Source organism: Kryptolebias marmoratus, linkage group LG6, assembly GCF_001649575.2.
Source record: "Kryptolebias marmoratus isolate JLee-2015 linkage group LG6, ASM164957v2, whole genome shotgun sequence".
Classification (NCBI taxonomy): Eukaryota; Metazoa; Chordata; class Actinopteri; order Cyprinodontiformes; family Rivulidae; genus Kryptolebias; species Kryptolebias marmoratus.
The window spans coordinates 7,387,466-7,405,923 of NC_051435.1; the positions used below are offsets into that span (position 1 = coordinate 7,387,466).

The 18,458-nt window shown below is 41.3% G+C and overlaps 2 protein-coding genes across 3 annotated transcripts in view; one reads left to right on the forward strand and one right to left on the reverse strand.

Moving 5' to 3' along the window:
• The window catches only part of LOC108240442 (general transcription factor IIF subunit 2), a 55,038-nt gene extending 39,762 nt beyond the window's left edge, over positions 1-15,276 (forward strand). For both annotated transcript variants that reach the window (XM_025007574.2, XM_017423917.3), the window contains 4 exons: positions 9,109-9,190; positions 11,625-11,721; positions 12,434-12,577; positions 13,972-15,276. In XM_025007574.2, coding sequence (XP_024863342.2) covers positions 9,109-9,190; positions 11,625-11,721; positions 12,434-12,577; positions 13,972-14,103 — 455 coding nt within the window. In that variant the 3' untranslated portion in view covers positions 14,104-15,276. The remainder of the gene's footprint in view (positions 1-9,108; positions 9,191-11,624; positions 11,722-12,433; positions 12,578-13,971) is intronic.
• tpt1 (tumor protein, translationally-controlled 1) lies at positions 15,107-17,930 on the reverse strand. Its single transcript, XM_017423921.3, has 6 exons — positions 17,777-17,930; positions 17,176-17,249; positions 16,535-16,719; positions 16,302-16,407; positions 15,618-15,734; positions 15,107-15,536 (listed from the first exon to the last, which is right to left on the reverse strand). Exons 1-6 carry the CDS (start codon positions 17,802-17,804, stop codon positions 15,534-15,536), a joined length of 513 nt encoding a protein of 170 aa, XP_017279410.1. The 5' UTR covers positions 17,805-17,930; the 3' UTR covers positions 15,107-15,533.
• Between the last annotated feature and the right edge of the window lie 528 nt (positions 17,931-18,458).

Here is an 18,458-nt window from a genome sequence, read left to right on the forward strand (position 1 = left end):
ATGACGGACGGTTACATAGTGCAGGCGGGGCCTGTCACTTGTCGTCATCACGTCATCACGTCATTTGCCTAAAGGCGTGATTAAAGGTGTCTTCAGCCAGGACACGCGGGAGCGTGATATCCCATAGTACATATGTTGTACCGAGTGAATCGACTGAAAGGGAACATGTTTTGCTTGGACAGTTTTTTTTCTCTCCTGTCTAACTTTAATTCCCGTTTTTGCTTTGAACCGTTCATTAACGAGCTGTTTTTTCCATCCCAGGGAGATGCATCTGGTCCAGCTGAAACGAAGCAAGCTAATTTTGTGAAACCTTCGACAGATTTTTTACAGCTGAGATGCAGTCTCAGCACCACCAGTATTTCACCCCTCCACCAGCGCTCTCTTTATTAGCAGCACATCAAAGCCCGGCTGTTGCATATGGATGCAGTTTGTCAACATAAAATCCTAAATGAGTGGGCAGAGTGGAGCTACAAAGGTCGGCGAGTCATTAGAAAGTTAACGAATGGAATCATTACGTTTCCTTAATGAAGCAGCCTCTGGGCCTGGAAGAGATGAGCTCTAATGGAAAATTATATTTGGAGATCCAATCAGTGGCTGAGCTGCTCCATCCTCGGCCTTTCTGCTTCCTTATTATGTGTAGAGGGTCAACGTGTGTCTGCACAAGGAAAAATACTTTTTTCTTTTGTTTTTCCCATAATAACTCCTAAAATTTGTGTTTTTTAAGACCAGATGTGCTATTTTGTGCACAGAAAGGCTCCTGTGTGCGTTTAAATTTTAAAATGATCGAACGGCACACACATTGGAAAGGCAGGATTTGGATGTAATCATATTTCCACGCAGTAGCAGATTTTCAGTTGTGTTGCTTTGTCGTATTTGTTCAGAAGGACCAGAGCTGTGGTCATTATGTGCAGCAGCTGCTGTTTTTAGCTCCGGTATCATTAACTTGTCAGAAACCGTCGTATACCGTCATCAGCTGCTCAGACTTCAAAACAGAGGACCTGGAAATGCAATTAAGCTTCAAGCAAAACTGATTTGTTTACAACAATTAATACGTAACGCAAAAAACCTGAATGCTGACTTAACATTCAAGCTTCAGCAGACTTTTTGCTGTTTTAACCGATCATTTATCAAAACATTCAGCTTGATTGAGAAGAATGTGCTGTACGTTTAATTTATGTAACTTTTATGCTTTTCAAAAAATTTTATTTTATTTAAGATAAAATTCTTCATAGAAATACATTAAGCTCTAAACAAATTTTTCAACAACATTTTAATTGTTATCTGCTTCAGCATACCTGCTGTAGCTTAGGTTTCTTATGCTACTTTTAGCACCTCATTTTAGCTCTTGTTCTGCTCATTTTAGCTCCTGTTTTGCTCATTTTAGTCTATTTTCTATATTGTAGCATCTGTTCTGCTTAATTTAGCCTTTGTTCTGATCACTTTAGCCTCACATTTAACCTTGACCAACTCAGTTTCAACTTCTACAGCAAATTTCAGCACTCAGTAGTCAAACTGCTTTTTCGCAAAAAAACCCAAAACCCAGCAGTTTCTCTAATTGTGTAGTATCTTTGGTTTGGTTTCTTTTTAACTGATTTATTAAAGGAGTCATTATTGCTGCAGAGGAAATTTGAATACATGTTTAGCTAAAGGTTGATCAGGCAAAAGATGTGAAGGAGTGGATCTTTCAGCCGGGAGAAGAAACACAAGACGTCTGCTGAAAGAATCTTTCACCCATGAGAAATGAAAGCCTTCACAGAGCTAAATCCCAAAGAGCATCTCTGAGATGACTCAGAGGGGAAACATGTGAGCCGATGTGGAGGAACTGAGAGCCTTGTTGACTGGAATGTGGCAGAAACTCGTCTTATGTACAGGCTTGGATCTTATCCTCATGAAAGTGTAGTTTCTCCTAAATGATCCTCACCCCTGACTGCCTCCGGTGAGTCCCATCGGTGCGTGAACGTGATCTAAAGCACAGATCAGAGTCTAAAACAGGGATTTATTCAGATTAGCTTGGTAGAGTTAGCAGAACTCTGTATGGATGTGTGTGGATGGGGAAATGAGGGCACAGATTGTGTTGTGAATATAATTACAGCCCATTTCCTATTTATTTGCTGTTTCTAATAAATGTCGTCATCCACAAGGAAACATCGAAAACGACCTGAAACGCTGTACTGACTCAGCCAGGCCTCTATGTGGCGCTGTCACTCTGCTACAATAAATGCACCGGAAACAGGAAACAAGGTGTGGATGTGCACACAAATCAATAAGTTGTTGCTAAGATTAACGTGTTTGGTATTAGGTTAGGTTAGAGGTGGGTTCTGTTTGAAAAGATTGTGATTTAGCTGATTTAAAAATGCGAGGGTGGCCTTTTAGGATTTCTTCTGCAGCTGGATATAAGAAAACAGTGCGTTTCTTTTAACATCTCATTATGTTTAATAAAACAGTTCTTAGTGGGGGTGTTCTCTTCTTCTATATGCTGTTTGTGAATGTAGTTTTCCAAGCAGGACCAGCGTTCGCTCAGATCTGTGAAACAGTGTTTTTGTGGAGGAACATGAGGAGAACGGGGGTCACAAAGACCAGCCTGAGGCTCACTAACAAACATCCCTCATGGAACGGGTTTGATCTTCTGTTTGAAACAAAAAACAGCTTTTTTTTGTAGATGATGAATGGAGCTTAAGACTTGTGAACTTTCATAAAGAAAGTGCCGTTAGTGGCGGCGTGTTTGTTGAATCCTCGGGACCGGTGTCAGTGTTGGCCGCTGTCGAAGGTCTCCGTCTGATTTGCATGTTCTGCTCGTTGGACGGACGCGGCGTAAATGAGGACTGACAGCTGGAGACGGCGGTGGTGGACGGAGGCCTGGTGGGCGGCGAGCTGTTTGTTGTTTTAACATTAGGGAGGTCAGAGCTTTGAGGAGAGGGCTCCGAAGCAGATGGAGCTAAGAGACGAGCGTGAGTGGGTGGATTTCTGCCCTCCTCACCCTCGCATTCGCCTCTCTGTTCTGCTGCCGTCTTCACTTCTCTGCGCTTTAAGAAACGCAATTACTTTGTGTCCTAAATTGCTTTTTTATTGACCCATTTACTCCCATTTTTCCAGTTTATTGTTAATTACGCGGGCTTTTTATTTGTGCAGTTTGTGAATCAGATGAACCAGTCTCCTAATCAGTGTATTAATAAAGCGCTCATAATGAACTGTTTTGTTACTTTGCTGCACAAATGGCTGTTACTCAGTCAGTTTTATAGGTACTGACTTAAAATTAGATGTGGTAGTAGCTGAGAGTTATTCACAACACATACTTTGAGCGTGACATCTTGCTGTCACATGTGCTTAACATTATTTTCAAGATTTGACTGAAACTGCTCCAACGCCATCATTTCTTAACATAAAATCATCTTAGTCTAAAACTCAGGCATATTGGGTGATATGTCATCCTTCAAATGATGTAAAATCTTTAATTTAAGTGTTATTTTTCATTTAATGTACATTTTGAGCACCTAAAAGCCCTCCAGTTCCGTCTGAATACAATGGACGCTGGAAACAATCTGCAGCCAGTGTTTCAGCCGTAGGCAGGGAGTCTTTTCTCCTCTCCTGTCATTTTGTCTATCCATCAGTCGTTTTTTGTGCGTCTGAATTGCGAAAATGTGTTTGAATAGACCTGTTTGGCACAAAGGAACGGTTCCCGCTGGGGTCGATCAGAAATGAAACGAGTGTGGGTGAAAGAATGGGTTAAAAGCAGAAAACGTTGTTTGATTTCAAATAGATTTCCAGCTGGAGGGTGAAAGATTTCTGCAAACACGAGGAGAGACGAACAGAAATGATTGTACGAGAAAGAAACAAGTTGAGTTTGGTGAAGTTTATTGTAAACAGAAATAAAAGTGTGAATAAATGCAACAAAACGGGTTTTTCCCAAGCAGCAGACTTTGTGACAACAGTGTTGTTTTATAAAATCTGATCACCAGAGTTTTGAACTCAAATCATCTTTTGATGAAAAACGACAGATTTGTCGACGTTTTTAGCCAAATCTTGTAAATGACATCACGCGTGATCTCTTTCCAAGAACTTGAGAGGTGTTGCCTCTGAGGAGTGTGGAGGATGACTGTCAACTACTACCACATCAAACTTTAGCTCAATATCTGTAATATTGACTCATTTATAGCCATTTTTTGTTCCCTAATGCTTCCTAGCTGCAGCTGTTTTGAATGAGGTTAACAATAATAGTTAATCAGTTGTAGACGTACACCCAATGATTAGTTTTTGAAAGTTTCATTAAAATCCATCCATTGGTTCAGGAGATATTTTGCTAACTCTCCAGATAAACTAACATGCACACACTCAGGCACAGGCAAAAACATGATCCCCTTAAGCTATGGGTAGTAATAATGTAAATATAAATATATGGAATTGTTTTACTTGGTTATAACAGTTTTTAGGTTTTGGTCTCATAGCTGATAAAATAAAAGGCACCAGAGTTTACATAAATAAAAAAGGGTGTAAATATTTGTTAAAATGGGACTTTATATGTGTGTGTGTTTATGAATTAGCAAAAATCTCCTAAAACTTGCTGTTGCGTTTTCATTTTTAAGTATTGTTTTGGTAATTAGAAAATCTGGTTCTCTTCAAGATGAGTCTTGGTCATAAAGAAATGCATAAATCGGCTGATTAGATCAAATTTATTATGATTTTTAAACATATGCTAAAGAGTAGAATCGAGTTTGTGACGATCCCACTGCTAGGCATCCCGGACGAGCCCCCGGGATGGGGGGACGAGTTCAAAAAGGTGTCAATTTATTTGAGAGATCAAGCAAAATGATGGGTTGTCAGTTCATTTTCTTGTGCAAAAACTAAGTTTTAAGTAGTTTGTTTAGGATTATTTAAAGCTCATTTATTTGCAGCCTTTCCTGCCTTTTGAAAACTAACGGTGAGCTGTTACTTTCTGTGCAGCTGCCGTTGTTTCCACGGTGAGTCCAGCTCGGGCAGCGTGACCCGAGGCTGCAGCGACACAATGGAGCTTTTCTCCCACCTTGCCTCGGCTCGCTTCGGCTGCTCTCAGAGCCGAAACATCAAACTGCCGACAGTCATGGTGACTGATGCAAGTTACTGATGAAACCTGGAAATTGTATTTGCCGCTGTGGGCTGAAAATAAAAGGGGGAAACAGCCTCTTAAAGAATCTTTATCGGCTGAAGCCACAAGTTTTAAAACTGCAGTTTTCAACCTAAGATGGTGGCGGGCGATATGCATTCCAGGAAGAAAGTACCTTAATTGCAGTTTCATTTGTGGATATTTCAAAAAATAATGAAAGTTATGTCATAAATGACACTTTTTTGTTTGTATATTCATAGTTTTCAGTCTTTCTTTCGTCTTGAATCTAAAGGAGAAATTTCCTCCTCTGGCTTTGCCTGGTAATTGTGCAATTTACAGCTTGTTTGACCTTTAAGCTGCAGCTCTGTGAAATCTGTTAATACTGCAGCCAACTTCTAATGTCTTTGGATGGCCTTTGGCTGAAGCTTTGTGTTTTGTGTGAACTCGTAATCCTTCTATAGATCCAGTGTCATCAGCTGAAAGACACCGGGCGTCATTTAGACCTGAAATGACTCGATCTTTTCTCCCCGGTGAGGATTACAGGAAAAGGTTTCTGCGCTAACACGGTGTTGTTTTTGTTAAATTCAGGCCTCCGTGTTTTATAATGTGACATGATGTAGAGGCAAAGGGCGCGTGTTTTTGAGTGTTACACAACAACATGGTGGGGGAGAAAGTGATTACAGCTAAAATCAAAAGTGAAGTGCATGTGAAGGACATCAAACCACACACAGTTTAATGCACTTGATTCTTTGGCTCTGAAGAGGTGTCATCGGTTCCAAATTCATGACTTCATGCGTGCAGTGTGTGGTTCGGTTTAGTACATGTATGCTTTAAATTAAAAATAAAATTAACTGTCAGTGAGAGGAAAAAGGGCCGATCCAATTGGCTTTAATTCATAAGGTGGCATCTTCACCTTTAAATTATTAACCAAAAAATGCAAATAAGACAACAAGAAAAAAGGCTAAATGATGAGGGGTTCGTACTGGGATCGGAGATGACGTGAATTTCTACAACTTTAAGAGAGTGATGGAGCCTGAATGATAAAGTGCGTAGGAGAATTAGGATATTAAAAGTCTGTTTAAAGGTGTTGACCACAACATTGAAGGAAATGTATTGAAGCCGATCTCCTGTTTGTCTCAAGTGTTCCTCCCACGCACAGAAGCCTTGAGCTACACTTGGCTGAAGTCATTCTTCTTCGCTATCGTTCTTTTGTCCACATTTAGAAAGTTATTTTTTTCTTTCCTAAATCACGTGTCCATCTGAGCTTTGGGAAGAGGAATGAAAGCCACCTTCGAATGGCAGCGAGGAAACGGCTCCTTGACCTTGACCCTGTCCGTAACCGGATACAAACGGGATTTCAGTGCATCTGTGTGTGGGTTTGTTTTTCTTTAAAGACTCTGGGCTCCAGCACTCACCAGCCAATAATTGCACATAATTGCATCCATTTGTAGGAAAAGGCAAAGACGAACATTAGTGAGATCGGTGGCACGCACCGCGGAGCGTTTGTCGCCTTCGGGGGAACGCTGCGGACGGCCGATGGAACGTCGATTTGTCACACGACGTCAGGTGGCGATGCGATGGTTGCCGTGGAGACCGAGGCCACTGCACCTGCTTTTATTCAGCATTAATTAACGCTGAATACACGCAGTACAGACGCGTCCTTCGAACAAGCACCTCCGTGTTCACAAAAACAAACAAAAAAAAAAGAGTGCTGAGCGCAACCTCGTCATCAACGCTGACTTTTACAAATTTGAGGAAATTGACCTTGATTTGCAACAAATTCAGTGAGGTTTTCCTTGGCACGACTCTCCGCTGAGTTTAAAGTAGCGTGCGTGATTTTGAGTTAACTTATTTTCATGGCCTTGATGGAAGACAAACATCAGTCTCAAGGTGATGTTTGGCTCTCGCCTCAGCAGCGGGAAACAGGACGTGTTGTGAATGAAGTCAGTGGGAGAGGTACTGCCTATGATTACTTCCTGGGTGTTTCAGTAAAACTGGTCTGATATTTTACTAACAGGACATCATGGCGACAGGCATTAATCAGATGTGTTGAACTGGGCCTGTATTTGTGTACAATGTAAATGGAGGTCAGTGGTGCGTCTGATGATGCTTTTAGGGGCACAGATAGTTTTGAAGCCGTGTCCACATGTGGGAGGACATCTGTAGAGCAATAAGTGCCGAGGCAGTGGTGAGATTCTTCCTTGTTGTTGTTTGGACAAAACCGCACATCATCCAGGCAACAAAAGACACCTCGGAGCAGCGGCCGATCCCGCCGGGATCTTCTGACGGTGCTTCAGAGGAGAGGTGTCTGCTCCCACCGGATCCTTGCTTTTACTCCCACTCGCTTTTTAAGTGCGAGGGTCTGAGACAAAGGAGACGAGGAGCGAGCAGGAGGAGGAGGATTCTTCACACCTGAAGATCCTCGGCTGCAATCAGAACGTTGCAATGAATTCAGCAGGCAGTTTGTCTCCCGCCGCGGTGCCGTCTCTGCCTCCTGTTTGCCCTTTCAGCATCTCCGTCACTTCCCCTGACACGAGTAATCTGAAATGCAGAGGGGTCCGGATCAAAACGACGCCAAATCCTACAACAATGCACGAAGGGCTAAGCTGCTGCCAACGAAACGCCAACGCTCGCCAACTGGACTCGGTCGTTTTCCTGGACAGTCAATTCAAAAGGAGAAAATGGAAACGGCCTCGGCGATGATTGAAGAGGAGCAGAAGAGGCGCCAAAAGGGTTCAGGGAAAAAAAAACAAAAAAACAAAAAAGATCTTGTGGGTTGAGTAATCAGCTAAAGCACCTTACAAAAGCACGGCTCGAAAGCTCTTTATTTTTTCAGCTGTGATTTAGAAATGGCACAAAATGTCAGGCTGGATAATTTAGAGGCAAAAAACTACAACTTTATGCTTTTGTCCTGAAATAACGGATTGAATTGTCCGACTGAAAAACGTTCACAGGTCCTTTAAATCAAAACACAATTATTCTGTCCTCTGTCCTCGTTTCTGCTGTTTTCAGATACTTTTCCATAATAACATTTATCTGTACCACTTCCTCATGAGAGCCCCTTTAGAAAGGATTTATTAATGCTTTATATAATGTTTTAACTATTCGCCAAAAAAGAACAAATGCTCATAGTGTTTACATGAAGGTAATTCACTAAAAAAGATTCATTTTTAACTCTACATCATAAAAAGTTATAAAGCGCTCGGTCCTGCTTCAGTGTGTGGTCAGTGTTTTATAACTCTTAAAGCTTTATAAAGTCATGAATAACCTTTTTATGAAGCTTTAATAAAACCTGTAGAAAGGGGAAATGGTGCCTGTTTGTAACAAGGTGATGTTTTTAATTTCATGTCATAATTTAAACATTTAAAATGTTTTCTTTCAACATAGGGATAAACAATTTTCTCAACATTTCATTCAAAGCTAATGAACAGATTTATTGATTTATTCAAATTAAAATCAGACTTCAGTGGTTGGACACATCCTGTGAGACTTATCGTGTGTTTCAAGGCTTTTAGACTTGATTTGTTTGAATTTTCCTTTTTTTTTTTTTTTGGAAAAGTTTGCAGCTCTGATGGAACGTCTTCTTTTGCAGCTCTGGGAGTTTTTTCTTTTTTTCTGAAAAGCGCTTGTTGAACGAAGAGCTGATTTCTAAAACTAACTTTAAGGATATACACATTTGATGATGCTTATGAGCCGCCTTGGAAAGTTCAAAGAGTTTTAAAGTTACTACAGCTCAATATCTGTAAAATTATTAGAGTCATAGCCTTTTCTGTGTTTGCTAAGGTTGATAAGCTGCAGCGGCCATATTTAATCGAGTAGATTCTAAAAGTTAATCAGTCATAGATGTACGTTCAGTGATTACTTTAATTAAAATCTCATGGTTCATCAGATATTTTGATAACAGACAGTTGTATAATTATACACACAGGCATGGTGGAGGACGATAAGCAAACTAAGCAAATGGTAAAGAAATGACTGCCGTGTGTGTGTGTGATGCAGCAGCTGAGTCACTGTGTGTGTGTGTGTTGTAGGTGAAATCAGCCTGGAGGGGATGGTGGTGCACAGAGCTGAATGCCGACCTGTCGCCTCTGAAAACTACATGAAGATTAAAAGGTGAGAAAACCCCGAGCTGCTGTCTCTGACGGAACGTTTCCAGAACCAAACGCTTTATTTTAAATCGATACTGAAGACCAAAGCTGAAATACAGAAGTGATAATAAGAACCAAGAAAGATGTTTTAGTTTTTGCCTATTTTAGAGGTTAAAATCTACTCTCACCACTTCTACACAGACCGCATTTTGAATCATAAACAGTGAATACTAATAAATCATCTAATTCTCTATTTAAAAAACAAGCATATAAAGATATAAAGTTTCCTACAGAAGGAACATTTTAGGTTTGATTTTAGCAACACGTTTTGCTTTAACTATAACCTTTATAGTTTTGAAGAGACAAGTTTGAAAACTGTTAAAATAAAAGTAGTTTTCCTTAAAGCATTTCTGCAGATTTTGCACAAACTGTTAGTGCTTGTGGTGCATGTTGGAGATCAGTCTCAGCTACTACCACACCAAATTTTAGCTCAATATCTGTAACATTAACTGAGCTGTAGCCATTTTTGTGTTTGCTAAGGTTGATTAACTGTGGTGGCCATCTTGAATCGGGTTGACTCCAAACGTTAATCAGCTGTAGACGAACATCCAGTGACTACTTTCTGCTTATTTTCGCTGAGATTTGTCCAGCAGCTCATGAGATATTTCGCTAACAGACACAAACACAGGTGTGCACACACAGGGGTGAAAACATTACACCTTCGCCTTTCGATTATAAAAGTTGACGAACTGATGAGGAAACGGGCAAAAAGCCAGTTTCTTGGTGATGTTTTGAGCAAAACAAGATGAATATCTGAGCTCCAGATGTGAATGAATTCACGGAGGGAGGAGGAGTTGTTGACATCTGTTCAAACCGAACACTGGAGTCCACTCTGCCCTTCGTCTCATTTGAAACCAGCTTTTTGTCTCCGCTTCATTGGAATACGTTATTCCAGGCAGAGTCGGTGGATGGCATTGCTATAGCAACAGCATCTCTGTGGCAGATGCACCGCTACAATACAACCCGAGGCAAACGCACAGCTCGTATCAGTGTGTCAGCTTTCAGAGCAGCGAGGAACGCACACACACACACACACACACCGAAGGGGAGGGCTTCAAGGATGGGAGGGTGACAGTGTTTTATGTTTCATCTGTGGCCATCAGCTGGTTCTCCTCCCGACTTTCAAACATTCGTCCACATTTAGAGTTCAGGCTCGCTCATTCGAAAGGCGGACGGTTTTATTGGTTTATCGTTTTGTTGTTGTGAGCGCAGAAATAGAAAGGCGTTGTGGTGGTGTTGTTGTTGTTGTTGTTGTGGTCTTTGTGTGACGATGAGAGGAAAACTCGCCAAACGTTCTCACTCTAGTTTTGCATGAAAATGAGAAAACCAGAACATCTGTGCAGAAGGGTTCTAACTCCGACGTCTTCAGATCAGGAGAAGTGTTGTGGCTCATCGTGGTTGCCATGGAAACTCATCTGTCGCTCCCTGACTGCCGAGTTAATGAGGGGCAGACAGAAAGACTGAAAACTAGAAAGAACGCAGCGTGAGGGGAAAAAAGGAAAAACTGAAACTGAGTTGTTTAAAGGAAAAGAAGCAGAACACTAGCTGACAGCTAAAGGAAGCTGAACATTAGCTGAAAGCTAAAGGAAGCAGAACATGAACTGACAGCTAAATCAGTGCTGCAGCAGTGAGACACACACGGGCTGAAAGAAGACGGAAATACCTTCATTGTGGTCTTTCATTCCTATATGAACTAAAAAAAATAATAACTTCAGACAATTTAAACGTTAGTGTGACATCAACAACTCAGCCACCAAATAAAGCCTGTAAAAATGATCAAACTCAAACTGTAGTCATGTAAAAGCCATAAAGATGCTAAAGTGTCAGCTCAGACACAAAAAGTCAATGAATGACGTCTCTACGGTGAGATTTATCTGAGCTACAGAGCTCCTCGTGTGGTTCTCCAAAATTCCATAAACTGTCATCATTTTGTTCTCTTGCTGTGTTTTTGCAAACTTTATCCACATCATAACAGACTATTCTCCATTGTGCTGCGTGTTCTGGTGTATTTATTTAGAAAATCTACAAGATTCAGGACAAAAACAATGTGACAGAACGGTGATAAGGGAGAAGAAATCTGTTTCAGACACTTTGTGTTTTTCTTACATGCTTTGTGTCATTGTGTTTATTCATGCTGCAGATGCAGGAAAGGTTTGGTGAGTATTAATATGTTGTAGTCGAGTCTGAATAAAATGGGTTCAACATTTGGCTAAGTCAAACCGAGGGGGGAAATAAAAACTGAAACCCAGAGGAGCTGTCATTTCGTGTTTTATTTTAGTTCAGCCTGAAGGCGCTGACAGTCGCCTTCCTGCCACCAGCCTCGTGTGTCAACCTTTTCACAGAGACGTAAAAAACTTCCTCCCTTTGATTTATTTTATTCCTCTGTGTGTGTGTGTCAGGCTGCAGATCGAATCCGTCAGGCCTCAGCGTTTGTCGCAGCAGCTGGACAGAGCGGTGACCACCATCTTTAAGCCTGTGGCGAACCACAACTTCAATGTGAGTATCGCTGTCCAAAAAGGGATTCCAGAGTTCCAGAGTTCCTAAAAGGGGAATAAAAAAGCTCAAAATGATCCATTTGTCGTATGAGAAAGAGCAGAAGCTCTTCCATATCAGTCAGATTTAGTTGCATTTTACATTTTAAAAAAAATCAGTTTTAACAACTTTAACAGAATACATATATTTGTGACTCTCACGGGCAAAATGACACCTGGAAATCCCTTCATATAAAGTTTGAGGATTCATCTTTTTAACTATAGAGCTGGATTTCCCCACAACATCAGTCCAAACTAATAAAAAAACAAGTTTTTAAAGCTTTTACATTTAAAAACATTTAAAAATCCCCCGTTTTTGCCTGCAGGGGTCACAATATTTGTTTATAATAGAAGTTAAATATTTAGTAAATCATAATAGTTTTAGGTTAAGCTCATTTGCATGTTTTAATTGAACTTTTCAGGAAAAGTTTCACCCTGTCGTCTGAGTTATTAGAGCTGCAACAAAGGTTTTTATTCAACTTAAAATGTATTTTTGTAAATTAGAGGGTGTTTATCTGTGTGTCAGGAGGAAATGAGCCGAAGTGAAAGTTTAGCTGCATGTTTTCTACAGACGGCAGTAAACCACCTGTTAGTTCCATGACTCATTTACTCTCAGGACCACAGCTGCCATCGCTGAACTGGGTGCTTGTAATCTGTGTTTTTTTTTTTTTTTTAAGGTGGAGCACGAGAAGAAGAAGAAGTCTGAGGGGAAGATGGTGAGGGCAGAGCAGCAGGTGGTGCTGGACATGCTGTTCTCCGCCTTCGAGAAGCACCAGTATTACAGCTTCAAGGACCTGGTGGACATCACCAAACAGCCTGTGGTGAGCAGAAACTCGCTCCGTGGGAAAACATCCGACACCAACAAACAAACAAACAATACAAGTGGAAGGACTGAAAAACAACACCAGTCCACCTGCCCACTACCCACCTTGCTTTGTTAAATTTGAACACGTCGCCCACAGCGTGACGTCCGTGCCTGCTCGCGCTCTATCTGTTGCGGCTGCATTTTGGGTCCGTGCGCGCTCGCGCGTGCACGCCGGCACACACAGGAGGAATCGATGCGGAGCGCTGGATTCGCTCCAGCTCTCGGCGAGCGGCAACGTGTAGGTGCAGATGAGACCTTGAGGTCCTCCTCTCCCTCTGATTGCTTCTGATTGCATAACCATCGGCTGAGTAGGAGTCAAACGCTCCGATACACTCCACACCAGCGCTTCTCTCCCAAAGCACTTGGCCAACACTCAAATTAACTGAACTAAAGTAACCGAAAAGCCCATTATGAGAAGTTTTGAAGCACATCCCTGTTATTCATCAAGTGGAGTGACTGCAGCTTTACAAGCTCAACAGAGACACCCTGTGGTCACTTTGTGGTACTGCGCATAGTGTTTTTGACGGTGCATTTATGGGGTTTAAGAATATGGATCTTATTTAAACTCATGTGAAACACCTCTGAATGACAAAGCGCTTAATCAGAAACCATTCAACCCCTTAAACCTGTAGTGTCACGGCCACGTTAACGCTGATGGAATAGAAGAGAATAAAGCCAAAATAAAACCTTTGACTGCCCCAACTTAACACATGATGACCAGTTACAGAAAGCAACATAAATATTGCTGCTCTGATGTCTTTAGGTTATCAAATCAGATTCAGAGGATGTATTGTTAAACATAAAACGTGAATATGAAGGTATTCAGTTGAGTATTTAGTGCGACTAACATTACAACTATAGTGTGTACTGTATGATAGGGTACGAACAATTTACTTGCAGACAAATACTTTGAGACTTTTAAACAAAAAGTTGTTTTTTTGGTAAATTCATAGCACAGAATTAGCAGAAATTGCTAACTTTAGTTAGCCTGGTCGTTGGGCACAGCTGTTAGTAAATCCTACTGGTTTTCCGATTTGCAGCTGCAACATTTTAAGTTGGAGGTGACGGCCATTTTTAAATCCGACGAGAGCTAAAACGTCTTTCAAGCAACTTTCTGCAAGAATTGGAGCCGTTTCATTCAAACCAACAGCATCCATGTTTTGAAATAAATAACAACTATCTTCTGTCAAATATTAAGGTTTTATGTGGTTGTTTTTAAAACCTGGATACCAAAGTATTTTTCCATTAGTTTTATTCCTTCTGACTGATGTTTTGTTCTGTTAACGGTGCACAGATCATGCAGTCTGTAATTTTGTGTAATTAGTTCAAATTTCCTGCTGTCCCACGCAGTCCTACCTCAAAGACATCCTGAGGGAAATCGCCGTCTGCAGCCGCAAAGGAGCTCAGAAAAGCACCTGGGAGCTGAAGCCGGAGTACCGACACTACCGTCCTGCTGAGGAAGAGGAGGAGACGCAGGACTAGAGCCCGGAAAGGTTCTCCTCTTTGTCACATTTTGGTCGAGGTTTCTGTTTTTTGTTGAATTTATTGCAAAATTCCCATTTGGGATGATGGATTCTGAGTTGTTTGGTGTCTGCAAAACATCTGGCGAATGTAAAGTCAGTTTGGCCGGATTGAAGCTGTTGGGGAAATGCAGACGAGGCGCAGCATTCTGCATCTTTTAATTTCAGATGGGTATTTTTGTTTTTCCTTTTCCCAAAGCAGACGGCACACAAGTGGAGCCGACGACAAATAAAACAGCAGCTTTGTTCCGAGCCGAGCTGGAATTAATCACCCAGTTAGACACACCTGTTTGACACACGCTGTGAAATAAACAAAAATTAAAAAAGCTAATTTTCCTCCCGATTCCACACATGCTGGATGCTGCGGTCCTGAGAAACAGCCAACCCCCGCCCCCGGTGCTGATAAATTAGGTTCAGGATCCCGTTTGGTTCGTCCGGAATTAACGAGGAGATGAAACGAACACAGTGTGTTTGCTAATGTTGATTAGCTGTGGCAGCCATCTTGAATTAGCTTGACTCCACAGGGCTGACATCAAGGTAACACCAAAGGTTCTGGCATGTTGTGCAGCGGTTCAGAAACATGCGGCTTCATCACATCATGGGTCTGCTGTGTAGTTCGGAGGCTGGGGAACATCACCGTTTGTTTATTTGGTAGTTGAAGCAGAATCTGCAGCAGGTTTAAGATTACCAGTGAAACTTGAACATGGTTTACTTGCTGTATGAACTAAAGTAGATTTTTTGACACAAACAAACAAAGCAGTTTGAATGCAGTAAAGACTATTAAAGCTATTTATTTCAATCCTGTATCCTTTTTGTCAAATTAAGTCTTTTGTCTATTTTACCCTAAAAATGAATACCTGATCTCATTTACTAATGAGGTCTTTTTGTTTTGGGAAGTCTTGTAAGAATTTACCTTTTGTTGCCCACAATGGAAGGTTTGTCTTCAAAAACAAAAAAACTCAAAGTAGAGGTACTTTATTTTATTTTCAAATTGAACCAAAAGTCTTTGCACTGTAGATGGATTCATTTGTTGTAACCATAAACCCAAGCATGAGGAAGGCTGGGGATGTCAAACTGTATGGATTGTGTTGCTAAAACAGTATGCAGACGAGGGGGCAAAAAAAAGGAAAAAATACTTTGCAGCTGGAGTCACAGGTTCACTTCCTGTCCCACTTTTTAGTTTTCATTATGAACACTGGTCCAGAAGGAAAACCAGAACACCGCAAAAAACCAAAAAGTTAAAAACTATTCAGTGACCAAATGATTTTCCTCAGTTGTGTGGGCAGGACAGGATCCGTTCAGACATGATGCAGAGTAATGCTCCTTCAGTCTGCTTTGAGGGACATTTTGGGAAGCAGCAGTCGGTCGAACAGCAGATGTTAATCCAGGTTGTTACTGAAACACAAGAAAACAAACCTGTTAGATCATCAGGCTCCACAGAGGGCTAATAAACGTTTGAAACCCCCAGACACTTACACATTTCTCAACCAGCAGCCCGTCTTTGAAGAAAAGCATGAATGGTGTGATGCCGTCTTCGCGGTAGTCCAGCAGGCCCACCATGCCCTCGGGGTTCATGGACTCTCCTGTGAAAAACTGGAGGGGAAAAAAAAAGAGAAAATAAACTTGAGACGGTACCAGAAACATTCAGGCCCACCCTGCCATATAAACCAAACAAAAACACTTCAGGTGGTAATTTTGTTGATTCGTGTAATTCTCCTCTTGCTGCTGCATCCACCCACATATGTTCAGTTTTAATTATTTTTATCCTTTATTTAAGCAGGTAAGTCCCACTGAGATCAGAACTCTTTTTAAAAGTGAGACCTGGACCTGAAGGCAGCCTAAACATTTGAGGTGTTAAAACGTGTCAGTCTGTTGGTGGGATGGGAGGCTGTGTGTAGACAGGACAGCAGCCAAAAGGACATTTGAACTTCAAGTCTGAACAACAGAAGGAGGTGGAGACACTTCGTCCATCTTTATTAGTGTGTTACATGAATGGGCCTGCGAGCAGCTGTGGATCAGTGTCCAACGCTGAACATGACGGCCCCCAAAAATCAATGTTGATGAGGCAAAATGTACTTTAGAGCAGCCTTCACCTGAACAAAACTTTTTTGTCCAATACAGAGCCCCATTCTTCATTAGTGTAATTGTCTCTGTAAGTACCTGGTAGTTCTTGATGTTTGCAATGACCTTCTTAACTTCTGGCTGGACATCAGCCATGAAACTCTCCACTCTGCCGGGGTTGGTCTCCTGCAGCTTGGCCTTGATCCTGGACATGCAGGGGAGGGGGGACAGAACTACGTTACAGGTGAAGACGCACCTAAACTCACTGAGCAGACTGAAACCGGATGCAGACTGATAAAAAACAAACATGACAAGCACTGAGAGATACTCACGCTTTAACGTATTCTTTGATGTAAGCCATGTACTGCTTCTTGTCGAAGGGAGTCTCACACAGATGGTGGTTGAGGATGATGTCGACGCCGGAGACTGTGGATGACTCGCTGGCCTCGCTGGCCTCTTCGGCGGAGGCGTTGGCCGAAATTAAATCGTCACTAAACAATTCTTTCCTGATGACGGTCTAAAAGAGACGAGCAGAAACATTTGTACTGCCTGGTAGGCTTGAAAACAGAATAAACATCCATGTTTTGACTAAATATTTTACTGGACAAAATATATTCTTTCTCAACAAACCCAAGAGGAAAGTGATCTTTTGTTTGAACCATACCCCGTAAAACAGCTCGAGGCAAATAATGAGGCAGCTTAAGCATTTAATATCTCAGTGTTTACTGCGTTTAATGACATCTCCAGATACACCCTGAACCGATGGAGTTTACTCAGTTAAAACCAGCTGCTTAGAAAATAAAACCTGTAACAGCTATTTCAATACAAATGTTTGGGTATTTACTTTCAGCTGTTACGTATTTTTGGTAAAACTTGGGAGAATAAAATCTGGTTTTAACAGGATCTGTTTCAGAGCTTCACAAACCCCAATGAAATGTTACAATCAGTCAGCTTAAATGGTTGTAGTTTTTACCTGTCCTTCAACTTCGTAGAAAATCCCACTTTCAGACTCCTTAACTTTGAAGGTATCAGAGAACATCTCATCATCTGCAGAAGGGAAAAAAGAACTTAATCAGGGTGTGCCCGAAAAGGACAAAGAAAAAACACTAACAGTCGGTGAAAAGAGTCCTGTGTACGATGAGGTGGAAAATTACTAGCTACGAGTTAAGATTAGCCACAAGAGGCCGGGCTGAGAGACGTTTTAAACTTTAAAAGGAAGCTAAAAATCTGCCGGTAGCTAACAGCTAGATGTGGCTAAAAGGCCACAACATTCACACAAACTAGCATACTGCGACACGATCCCGGGTTTAGTCACCCATCAGACTGTTTCCCACACGGTTCTTTAAAACTTTACGGTAACTTTCCTAAAGTTAAACGCGGCCGAACGCGTAAGGCAACACGAGAACATTAACATGCGGCTAACCCTCGGCAGAATCGGCGCTAACTTCGCCCAACACGAGTTAGCTTGATGCTACTCCGGCCAACTCTGCCGCCCCACCAAAAAAACACAGCGACCAAAACACCTCGACTTCCCGGCTACGATTCAAGGAGGACCCGAAAAACGAGCCGCTTACTGCTGATGAGGCACTTGTAGATGATCATTTCGCCGCTTGGGTGTTAAATCTTCCAGAGACAGAGAGCAGGCCAACCGTCCCGACAGCACGGCAGAGGGAAAAAGACCGAACAGGCCCCGAGACGCCGCATTTACGTGATGCTGACGTCATTCCGAGTCGCCAGTGGATCTTGCTCTCTGCTGCCACCGTGGCCACAGGTGGTACTGCAGCCTGGAGGTGACGTCACAAAATCAGAAACAAGCAAAAGTAAACTTATAATATACCTAATATAATATATATATTATAATATATATATACCTAATATATATATATATATACCTTATAATATATATATATATATATATATATATTTGTTTCAACAGATGAGCCTGTGTTTGTTAAATTTAAAAATATACATAAAAAATCACAATATATTAATTTTTTAAAACCAAGGCCCCAAAAAAGTGGATCTAAATAAAATTACCCGTTTTGTTATTATTTAGATTAGGAAAGTCTAATTTATTTCATATAACCTTTGTGCATGGTTGCTATAATTTATTTAGAATTTGTATGAGATCACCTGATGTTTTGGTATAAAAGAAGAAACACATTGAAAATGGTGGAATAGGATTTTGCACAAATAATTGAGGATAAACTCAGGTGAATAAATGTACCGATAAGTGAATATGACTGGCATCATTTC